Source organism: Pyrus communis, chromosome 2 (assembly GCF_041283825.1).
Source record: "Pyrus communis isolate YQ-2024b chromosome 2, ASM4128382v1, whole genome shotgun sequence".
Classification (NCBI taxonomy): Eukaryota; Viridiplantae; Streptophyta; class Magnoliopsida; order Rosales; family Rosaceae; genus Pyrus; species Pyrus communis.
Window position 1 is genome coordinate 5,042,433 of NC_142566.1, and position 12,012 is coordinate 5,054,444.

Here is a 12,012-nt window from a genome sequence, read left to right on the forward strand (position 1 = left end):
GGTTTGAATTGTGTTGTGCGATTCAATTCAATCTCTCTTTTTCTTTTCTTTTTTTTTTAATTGGGATTCTTGTTTGTTCGGTAACTACTTTTAATCTATTTCCTTTGAGTTTTTTACTTTTTAGTTCTCAGTCTTCATTTTTTTTTTAACTAAAAGTAATTACTAAACAAGATTTTAGTTTTTGGTTTTCAAAAAGGTGATAAATGAAAACTAAAAGCTGATAACAAAATGGTTATCAAACGGCCCCTTATTCAATGTAAATATTACTATATGTCTACATATTTGCATATACATTTTACTCTAATTCAACAATAGCTTCTAGCTCTAGGCGTCTTGCATTTCTAGTTGTAGGACCAGTAGGCACAAAGGGATTAGGCGGCATACTAAAGCTTTCTCCTCTTGCAAGTTTCTTTGGAATTTTACCATCTCCTTCTTCCCCAATATGGATTCGTAGGTCATCCCCTTCCTCTAAAAGATTATAAATCCACCGTGGATAGTAAATTTCATTTATAGTGTTATCCGTGATTGAACCAATACTCTTCCTTCCTCCTACCATCTCAAGCAGCAGCATTCCAAAGCTATAGGCATCTGCCTTGTAAGACACATTTCCGAAATTCCTGGAGAACACTTCAGGTGCAATGTAGCCCATGGTTCCCCTAGCTGTAGTCATGAACACCAAGCCTTGATCCTTTTGGCCAAACCAAAATCAGAAATTTTTGGAGTGAAGTTTTGGTCTAGCAAAACATTATGGGGTTTGATGTCGAAATACAGGATTCGCAGATCGCATCCCTGGTGAAGATATTCAATTCCTTTGGCTATGCCTAGGGCAATATCTTGCAGCTTATCCCAACCAAGAAATGAATTCTTATTATCTGTAGATGAAATGAAATCCTGCAGGGAACCATTGGGGAAGAACTCGTAAACAAGAGCTCGTACAAATCCATCAGCACAAAATCCAACCAGGCGAGCCACGTTGACATGGTGGATATGACCCATCGTTCGCACTTCATTTACGTACTCTTCCCCATCTCCCTTGGAACTGTTGAGGACTTTGACAACAATAAAGAATCCAGAAGAGAGCATTCCTTTGAAGACAGTTCTATAGGCTCCTTCGCCCAACTTGTCCTTGAATTGATTTGTAATCCTCTTAATATCTGCGTACGAATACCTGCTTGGTTTGAGTGCTGTGTAGTCCTCCAAGAATCTTTCAATTCTTAATCGACTCTTTTTCCTTCCTATCAGTGCTATATACCCGGTATGCTGCAATCATCAGTAGAACAAGAAGCAAAGCACCCAGGATTCCACCTGTTACCACTAATTTCCATGTGTTGCCTGTAAAAGAATTGCAAATTAAATCGAGACTGACAATTAATATCCTCAGAAAAATGGATCAGACAACATCCTTCAAATAATTATTACTGAGACATAAATGTAACGATGTTTAATACTAGCAATGAATATCATGTTCTCCTTACTTGGTTACCTCACGTCTTGACAATCAATTTCACTGTTGGTACCATTGTTCTTCCATCTACACATCTTTCCCTCTACTTCACATTCTGTACAATTTGGTTTCGACCATTTGAATTGAAGAAAATAGCCATTACCCACCCACTCACCTAATGGAACTGATAAAACATCATACATCTTTGAACAAGATCGTAGATCTGGGATGAGATCTTCCAATTGATATGCAGAATGAATGGTATAAAGTCTGCTGCCAGGGTCGCCGAGGCAGGGGACTTGATACCCATATGTATCTCTTGCAACAGAAGTAGGATAACTGAATAAGGTAAAGTTTCTGATGAGAGAATATGACAAGTGGTTACTTGGGGGAGACACTAGGATTTCCTGATGCTTGTAATCTATGTTTGTGATTTCGACAGGCTTTAACAGCAGGCAGTTACTTGGGGGATACACACTTGGATTTCCTGACGCTTGTAATCTATGTGTTTGACAAATACTGGTATTACATATTTAACAGAATTTTGTTATAGAAACTATTGTTATACTCATGATTATAAAGAATTAAAAACTGTCTACACTAATGATTATAAAGAATTGAAAACTGTACAGTCAACGATGCAGCCCTTAAATTAGTGAGTCATGTGTATTTCATACATGAATCACATCCATGTAATGCACTCCACAAGTTTGTAAAGGAAAAAGAATCTTGGGTAATTTGGACATGTAATCAAAATTCTGTATAAATAAGGAACTAAAATTACGCGTCAATACATGCTGATTTTTCAGTATTGTACGTATGAGAGTAAACAATGAAAGTATAAAAGCAATAAACACCCCTTCAAAAGAAAAATATAAATGTCAACAGCACCCTGCTACTAGGGCTCTACAACTTTGTCTTGGCCATCTTATCAACAAAACATAATCCACATAAGAACGATTGACTAGTGTAATTGAAACACACTGGAGTTTTAAAAAGAAGAGGCTAGCCACCACCAGTTACATGGCATATAAAAAAAAATAAAAAATAAAATCCTTCTTTTGAGCATATAAATGTCTTTACTAAATGAATTTTTAATTCAAATGGCAGGCATTCACATATAAGTAATTAAAAGTAACAGGATTTACCTTTACATAAAATGACTTAGACTTTGTACTGTTCAGGATCCAACCACTTCGTAGATTACCACTTTGTAGATAACTAGTCATCTCAGGGCATCCACCAGTTTGCTACAACCAAAACACAAAACCAACCAAAATACCATAAAATTTCTGTAAGAACTACATATAACCTGAAAGAGTTATCTCCACTATCAAAGACTGAAAAATAGTCAGTCAATGCACATATATTCATGCAAATATTTTTTGGAATATCAAGTCTCTGTATTACAGAGTTCTGAAATAATGATAAACTAGTTTCAATCATTGAAGTCATCTCTCTAAAAAGGATGGACCAAACCATCATTAACAGCGGCAATTACAAACCTCGGAATTACAACACCGGGGTATTGCTTGATGTGGTGCAAAGACTCACAATCGATTCTAACTATAAAGCCATAGCAACATTTTGATTGCAGTTTCCCAAAAATCAAAGTTCAAAGTAATTAAAATTCAGAAAGTGGATTAATCATCCTCAAACCCAGGCAACCAAGAAAACAATTACAAACCTAACTGAGATTCTCAACCAAATTCATTATCTAAAATCCCTTAAAATTACAATGATAGAACAAATCTAAGAAAAGCACCATAAAGTTGAGACTAAACAAAAATATAAAGGGGACAGGATAGGGTTGATACAGATTGAGAGCATACCTAAAGTTTTGGAGAACGAAATGCCGAAAAGCACCCTGTATTGGGGATTTCAGATCTTCAATGGCGGGGCACTTCGACGGTGACGGAAAGCAGACGGGTGACGGTGACGACGAGCAGACGAATCGACGGCGATGACTGTAGAAAAAGGTATGTAGGCTAAAAATTATATTTGTTATTGATACATGAATGTGGAAAAATGGAAGAGAATGCAAATGGAAGAGAATGCTTATGGAAGAGAATGCAAATGGAAGAGAATGCTTATTTTTTCATTATCTTTCTCTACAAGATTACAAGGATATATATACATGATACAAATGTGTAGGTAGGACAAGGTAGCCGTCCTAGTGTGTAGGTAGGACAAGGTAGGACGGCTGTAGAGGACAAGGTAGCCGTCCTAGTGTGTAGGTAGGACAAGGTAGGACGGCTGTAGGACGGCTTGACGGCTGTAGGACGGCTAGTGTGTAGGTAGGACAAGATAGGACGGCTGTAGGACGGCTTGACGGCTGTAGGACGGCTTATTCTTCCAATAATAATATTATATACAATTACACAAGGACTCCAACCATATTCCTTATTTGTCTAACACTCCCCCTCAAGTTGGAGAGTGGATGTCAAGAACTCCCAACTTGCGTAACATACCCGAAAATTTTTCTTTCCCAAGAGGTTTGGTAAACAAGTCTGCCAACTGTTGTGCCGTACCCACATGCTTGGTCTCTATTATGCCATCTACAATCTTATCTCGTATAAAGTGACAATCCATCTCAATGTGACGAGTTCGTTCATGAAAAACAGGATTGGCAGCTATATGTAACGCTGCTTGATTATCACAAAATAAAATGGAAGGACCATCCAAAGGAATGTTCAAATCCTTCAACAAAAAACGAAGCCAAACTATCTCGCAACAAGCACCTGCCATGGCCTTATATTCCGCCTCTGCTGAAGAGAGCGAAACGGTTTTCTGTCGTTTCGTCCGCCAAGAAATCAAAGAACCGCCCAAGAATACACAATACCCAGTAGTCGAACGGCGAGTGATAGGGCAACCTGCCCAATCAGAATCACAAAACGCAGTTAACTTGGTCTGGTTGTCAGAACGAAATAATAAACCTTGACCTGGAGTAGCCTTCAAATAACGAACAATACGAAGCGTAGCATCCATATGAGATATCCTTGGCTCGTGCATAAAACGGCTTAGAACATGCACAGAATAGGTGATATCCGGCCGAGTGATAGTGAGATATATTAACCGACCTACTAATCGTCGATACTTTTCAGGATCCTTGAGAAATTCTCCTTTATCAGATAATTTTGTGTCATCCATAGGAAAAGCAATGGGTCGTGCTCCCAAAAAACCATAGTCCTTGAGAATCTCTAATGCATACTTGCGTTGAGAAATATAAATCCCTTGTTTGGAACGAGAAACCTCAATACCCAAAAAATATTTTAAATCACCAAGGTCTTTTATCCGAAAATGATCACGGAGAAAAGACTTCAGAGAATTAATGGCACTAGCATCATTGCCTGTAATCACAATATCATCCGCATAAATGAGCAAAGCTGTGAAAGAAATACCAGACTTTTTAGTGAACAATGAATAGTCAGCTTTGGATTGTTGAAAACCGGCAGAAATGATGGCACTAGTGAATTTGGCAAACCATTGGCGAGAAGCCTGCTTAAGACCATAAAGTGACTTGTGAAGGCGACACACAAGATTCTCCCCCTGTCGCCGAAGACCAGGAGGAGGAGACATATAGATTTCTTCATGTAAGTCACCATGTAAGAAAGCATTATTAACATCAAGCTGATGAAGAGACCAAGACTGACTAGCAGCAAGAGCAAGAAGACAACGCACCGTAATCATCTTAGCAGTAGGAGAAAAAGTGTCATGATAATCAATACCTTCAGCCTGAGTGAAGCCTTTAGCAACCAAACGAGCTTTGTAGCGGTCAATAGAGCCGTCGGAATTGTGCTTGAGTTTGTACACCCACTTACAACCAATGGGAATTTTGCCAGGGGGCAAGGAAGTTAAAGTCCAAGTACCATTAGCATGTAAAGCTTGAAGCTCCTCAGTCATAGCACGTTGCCAATTGGGGTCAGTGGCAGCCTCGGCAAAGGAGGAAGGCTCCACAGTCCGACTGACAGAGTTAATGTAAGAAAAATGCCTGGGAGAGTAACGGTGATAAGAGAGAAAATTACAAAGTGGATATCGCGTACCTTGTGTAGAACCGGGTTGCGAAGTCGAAGATGGGTGGGATGGCAGAATCACCTGCGAGCAAACGTAGTCTTTTAAATAGGATGGAGGTTTATGGGCACGGGAAGAGGTGCGGGGAAGGGGAGGATTGGTAGGTAGTGGGGGGGTAGGGATGTCCGTGGGTAAAAGGGTGAAAGGTAAGGAAGTAGCGGGAGGGGAAAGAGGGGATGCCGAGAGGGCAGGGGCATGGGGAGGAACGGGTAATGGGGCAGCAAGGGAATCTGTGGGAGGCGTGGAAGGGGAGGAAGGTGGAGGAGGGTGAGGCGTCGGGGCAGGAAGGGGTGGGTTATATGTAAAGTCCAGAGGGGGTGGGATGGGTAGGGTAGGCGAAGAGGATGGGATAGGAGGGTGAGAAACGGCATAAGGGAAAGTACTTTCGTGAAAGATGACGTCTCGACTAGTGAAAATGCGGTGATTGTCGAGATCGTAAAGGGTATAGGCCTTTTGTCCATGAGGATAACCGAGAAAAATGCAACGATGAGCCCGAGGGGAAAATTTGGTGGTGGGAGTGACAGAGGTGGCATATGCCAGACAACCAAAGACGCGGAAGTGGTCATAAGATGGGGTTTTTGAAAAGAGAACCTCAAATGGGGATTTATGATGGAGAAGACGGGTAGGGAGACGATTGATGAGATAAGTAGCGGTAAGAACACATTCCCCCCAAAACTTGATAGGAAGATGGGATTGAAAACGAAGGGCACGAGCGGTTTCAAGAAGATGACGATGTTTTCTTTCAACAACGCCATTTTGTTGGGGGGTATAAACACAAGAAGTTTGTAAAAGCACCCCATGATCAGAGAAAAAACTACGAAGAGATAAAAATTCACCACCATTGTCAGTACGAATGCATTGGATGGTAGTGCGGAATTGGGTAGTGACATAAGCAAAAAAATCCTTAATTAATTGTTGAGTGTCGGATTTATGTTTCATGAGGAAGACCCACGTAAAGCGAGAAAAATCATCCACAATGGTTAAGAAATAATTAGCACCAGAAAGAGAAGATTGACGATTTGGGCCCCAAATATCACAATGAATTAAAGCAAAAGGGAAAGTTGATGAAATTGAACTCAAAAGAAAAGGTTGACGAGTTTGTTTTGCCAACGGACAAACATCACAAATATGACTAGAATCAAAAGTGCAATTAAGAGAGCTAGATGCTAAAGCTTGCAAACGAGTGGAGGAGGGGTGACCAAGACGCCTATGCCAGAGGGATGAGGGGATGGTAATGATGTTGCAGAGAGGTTGACGGGTGGGGAGAGAAGAGGTAAGGGCCACAAGGTAATACAGATCGCCACGTCGCTTACCGACACCAATCATCGCATTCGAAACCAAGTCCTGCAAAACACACCAAGAAGGAAAGAAGGTTATGGAACACGATAATCCATCTGTAAGTTTACCAACCGATAAAAGGTCCACTCGGAAATTAGGGACACATAAAACATCCTTCAAAGTAACTGAGGAATTTAAAGGAAGAGTGCCGGTAAAAGTAATGGGAGCGGAAGCACCACTAGGCAAAGAAACAGGCGGCAAATGTGAAGGAGAACGATTAACCAAACATGAAGTGGAAGAAGTAATATGATCCGTAGCACCACTGTCAAGAATCCATTGACCATGACGAGAGGTGACAGGTAACAAACCTTGGGCAAAATCAGTAGTGAGCACGGCATTGGCCTGATGAGGGGTGGTAGTGTCACGTAGAGCAGCTAGAACACGGGAGTGCTGCTCGGCATAGAGGTCAGGCATGGCAAGCTGCAAGTCATGCAAAGTGGGCTGGGTCCCGTGCACTTGGTGGGTCGCTGGAGTAGAAGAGGAGGCGGGGGCCTGGGTGCCTTGCACGTGATGGGCCTGGGTGAAATTATGGGGCCGGGAAGCAGAAAACCGTGGCTACCGGGGAGGACTGGAAGGTGCATGGCTGCGGGAAGAACTGGAAGCAGTGGCACGGCGCGGTGGTCGCCACGGTTGGCCATGGAGGGGATGGCCAACGGGATAGCCATGAAATTTATGGCAGGTGTCTCGGGTATGATAATCAAAATTGCAGTAGGTGCAGTGGAGGGGAGGACAAGCAGAGGAGGGACGGGACGGGCCACGAACAGCCATGGGAACGGCAGAGAAAGCTGCCGAAAAAAAAAAAAAATTAGGGCTAGGGTTATAAACCTGCTCTGTATACCATGTAGAAAAAGGTATGTAGGCTAAAAATTATATTTGTTATTGATACATGAATGTGGAAAAATGGAAGAGAATGCAAATGGAAGAGAATGCTTATGGAAGAGAATGCAAATGGAAGAGAATGCTTATTTTTTCATTATCTTTCTCTACAAGATTACAAGGATATATATACATGATACAAATGTGTAGGTAGGACAAGGTAGCCGTCCTAGTGTGTAGGTAGGACAAGGTAGGACGGCTGTAGAGGACAAGGTAGCCGTCCTAGTGTGTAGGTAGGACAAGGTAGGACGGCTGTAGGACGGCTTGACGGCTGTAAGACGGCTAGTGTGTAGGTAGGACAAGATAGGACGGCTGTAGGACGGCTTGACGGCTGTAGGACGGCTTATTCTTCCAATAATAATATTATATACAATTACACAAGGACTCTAACCATATTCCTTATTTGTCTAACAATGACGAGCATATAGAGCGACGGCGAGCAGGTGGAGCGAGATCGATGGAGAGGAGAGAGTTACGATGTCAGAGAGAAGGGAAGGGGGTGGGCTCTCGACAATTAATATTGGGTACATGAAAATGCAATTGCAATGTTTCTCTTTCAAGTTTACCAAGACAATACAAACCTTTTAAGATTTGAGGGAAATTTGAAAAAAATAAATAAATAACCGAAAAAAAGAAGCGGCTAAATAAAAAAGAGAAGGCGCGAGAATGAATTTGTGCGCGGGCTTCTTTACCACAAACTTCTGTGCCATTATTTACGACGTGTTATTTACGCCATAAAAAGTACGAACCCAAATATATAGAAAGTTCACGTTATGACATAACGTAAAATCTAAAAATAAAAAAAAAAGCGCGTTGTATAAATTGTCAAATACGATACACAACGTTTAAGTCGTGAATAATTTTAGTTACAACTTGCACAAAAGTAATGCTGTGAATGACAGATTATACATGAGTATTACGACATGATCTTTATAAATGTCATGAATAATATCATTTAAGGCATATCAATATTATACGTCGTATATTTCAAATCGTAAAAGACCTAAACTATTGTAGTGGATATAAGTGTAGCCAACCAGATATTGAATAATCAAGACTAATATATAATAATAAAAGGAAAAGGAAAAATATAAAGAACAAGAGAAGATGACTTCAGAATGGTACAGTTTTGACATAGCCCGCTCACTCTACAATCTCTGCATGTTTAAATTAACCAGATTCTTTGAGAAAGCGATGCCTGCATTGCCTTGCCTATGCCACACAAATCTCACAGGCCGACAAAACCATTGATGCTAATTTGTATTGTAATCACAATAGGTTTATTCAACAGATATGCATTGGATCAATTCAGGAATGGAGAAAAAATGGAGAAAATTGGGTCTGGTGTTGTAGATTCCGGATGTGCATAAGGGAATAAGAAGAATGGAGGAGTTCAAATGGATTTTCCTTGTTTTAAACTTACTCATATAGTTTATTTTGCCTTAAATGCAGAAAGTGATGAGATTTCATTTATGATGACATGTAATATTTTAAATACTAAAATGATGCCACAGAATAAGTCAAGGGACCTTGATCTAAAATAGAAAAATAATAAGGTTTCAATTAATGTAATATGAAAATAAGGGATGAGAACCTAAATTTTCCGAGAATCTATATATCCTATAGAAATAATGGATGACATAAGAGACAATGAGCTATTTATAAATATTTTACTTTATCCTTATTTTTATCTGACAATTTTTTGTTTTTTCATCAGATTTGTTCAATTTTACTATGTTAATGTTTTCATTGGTTTGGATTGCATTGTGCAATTCAATCTTTTTTTCTTATTGAGATTCCGGTTTGTTTGGTAACTACTTTTAATCTACTTCCTTTGAGTTTTCACTTTTTAGTTCTCAGTCTTTATTTTTTATTTTAACTGAGAGTATTTACCAAACAAGATTTTAGTTTTCAATTTTCAAAAAAGTGAAAAATGAAAACTAAAAGCTGAAAACGAAATGGTTATCAAACGATCCCCTTATTCAATGTAAGTATTACTATATGTCTACATATCTGCATATACATTTCACTCTAATTCAGCAATAACTTCTAGCTCTAGGCGTCTTGCATTTCTAGTTGTAGGACCAGTAGGCACAAAGGGATTAGGCGGCATACTCAAGCTTTCTCCTCCTCCTTCTAACATCTGAACCGCTGTTTTCATAGAAGGACGATCCGACGGGTGCCACTGGATACACCATAGCCCTATAATTGCAAGTTTCTTTGGAATTTTACCATCTCCTTCTTCCCCAATATGGATTCGTAGGTCATCCCCTTCCTCTAGAAGATTATAAATCCACTGGGGATAGTAAATTTCATTTGTAGTGTTATCCGTGATTGAACCAATATTCTTCCTTCCTCCTACCGTCTCAAGTAGCAGCATTCCAAAGCTATAGACATCTGCCTTGTAAGATACATTTCCGAAATTCCTGGAGAACACTTCGGGTGCAATGTAGCCCATGGTCCCCCTAGCTGTAGTCATGGACACCAAGCTTTGATCCTTGGAACATAACTTGGCCAAACCAAAATCAGAAATTTTTGGAGTGAAGTTTTGGTCTAGCAAAACATTATGGGGTTTGATGTCGAAATGCAGGATTCGTAGATCGCATCCCTGGTGAAGATATTCAATTCCTTTGGCTATGCCTAGGGCAATATCTTGCAGCTTATCCCAACCAAGAAAGGAATTCTTACTATCTGCGGATGAAATGAAATCCTGCAGGGAACCATTGGGGAAGAACTCGTAAACAAGAGCTCTTACAAATCCATCAGCACAAAATCCAACCAAGCGAGCCACGTTGACGTGGTGGATATGACCCATCGCTCGCACTTCATTTACGAACTCTTCACCATCTCCCTCAGAACTGTTGAGGACTTTGACAGCAATAAAGAATTCAGAAGAGAGCATTCCTTTGAAGACAGTTCCGTAGGCTCCTTGGCCCAACTTGTCCTTGAATTGATTTGTGATCCTCTTAATATCTGCGTACGAGTACCTGCTTGGTTTGAGTGCTTTGTAATCCTCCAAGAATCTTTCAATTCGTAATCGACTCTCTTTTTCCTTTCTATCAGCGCTATATACTCGATATGCTGCAATCATCAGTAGAACAAGAAGCAAAGCACCCAGGATTCCACCTGTAAGCACTTTTTTCCATGTGTTGCCTGTAGAAGATCATTGCAAATTTAAACGAGACTGTCAGGTAATGTTCCTAGTAAAAATGGATTGGACAACATATTTTAAATAATAATTACTAAGACATAAATGTAAAGATGTTTAAAACTAGCAATGAATATATATGTTATCCTTACTTGGTCTCTTCCAGGGAAGACATTTAATTTCACTGTTGATGCCATTGTTCTGCCATCCACACCTCTTTCCCTCTCCACATTTTCTGCAATTTGGTATAGACCATTTGAAACGAGGCTCATATCCAATTGGTATTGGAACATCATACATTTTTGTACAAGATCGTAGCTTTCGGAAGAGAGATGGAAGAACATAGTCAGAAACAATGGCATGAGTTCTCTTGCCACGGTCGCCGAGGCAGGGGACTTGCAGAGTATACGGACTTGCAACAGAAGTAGGACAACTGAATAAGGTAACGTTTCTCTTGTAATCGACTGACACGTTGAAGGGAGAGCGTGGCATGTTTGGGATTTCAACAGGCTTTAGCAGCAGGCAGTTACTTGAGAAATAGACTTGGATTTCCTGACGCTTGTAATCTATGTGTTTGACAAAAAATTTTATTAGTATTTGCTGCTCATGTCTCCCATTGCATTCAAGCCCAGGATTTCCACAATGATGTGTGCGCCTGATGTTCAATGGGAAATGGATAGCCGGGCCTTGATCATTGCTACAGTTAGATTCCGCGCACATATACTGGCTAGCTCCAACTAGTTTGAAGAAAACCAGTATCAATATGCAAAAGGAAGAGACGATCAATTTCTGCATTTCTGAGATAATAATAAAAAAATAATGCGCATGGATTTTTCTTTTCTGTAATTGAGCCTATGTACGTAGTAATTATACACTGTCCTCCATTACTGAAAAAGAGGTAGAGCATTATGATTACACAATTCTATCTTTGTCGTTGACTAACTGTGTCAACATCATTGACTGACTTTTCTCTGGATAGAAGTCCTTACTGCAACTTCACGGAAGGTGACTTAACCCCACCAATATTATAATACTACTTGGGGTTCTCTCTCTCTCTCTCTCTCTCTCTCCCCTTCCTATGGAAACAAGTGGAAGCAGGTTCTTCACCTTAATTTTAGCCTTCCTACTTTGCTTT

At 40.2% G+C, this 12,012-nt stretch overlaps 1 protein-coding gene and 1 pseudogene across 2 annotated transcripts; both read right to left on the bottom strand.

Annotated features, from left to right (window-relative positions):
• Positions 1 to 229: 229 nt before the first annotated feature.
• LOC148698392 (rust resistance kinase Lr10-like) lies at positions 230 to 7,267 on the bottom strand (annotated as a pseudogene). The gene is made up of 3 exons (XR_015951900.1): positions 7,162 to 7,267; positions 1,476 to 1,963; positions 230 to 1,332 (listed from the first exon to the last, which is right to left on the bottom strand). The product of XR_015951900.1 is annotated as a rust resistance kinase Lr10-like (transcript).
• Positions 7,268 to 9,688: 2,421 nt separating this feature from the next.
• Positions 9,689 to 11,760, bottom strand: LOC137747457 (rust resistance kinase Lr10-like). Its single transcript, XM_068487573.2, has 2 exons — positions 11,030 to 11,760; positions 9,689 to 10,882 (listed from the first exon to the last, which is right to left on the bottom strand). Exons 1-2 carry the CDS (start codon positions 11,670 to 11,672, stop codon positions 9,756 to 9,758), a joined length of 1,770 nt encoding a protein of 589 aa, XP_068343674.2. The 5' UTR covers positions 11,673 to 11,760; the 3' UTR covers positions 9,689 to 9,755.
• Between the last annotated feature and the right edge of the window lie 252 nt (positions 11,761 to 12,012).

Excerpts from the sequence above, each read along its gene's own strand:
- LOC137747457 (XM_068487573.2), bottom strand. The coding sequence starts at position 11,672 with ATGCAGAAATTGATCGTCTCTTCCTTTTGCATATTGATACTGGTTTTC. Across the intron at positions 10,883-11,029 it reads TCTTCCCTGGAAGAGACCAA|GCAACACATGGAAAAAAGTG; the intron begins GTAAGGATAACA and ends GATCTTCTACAG.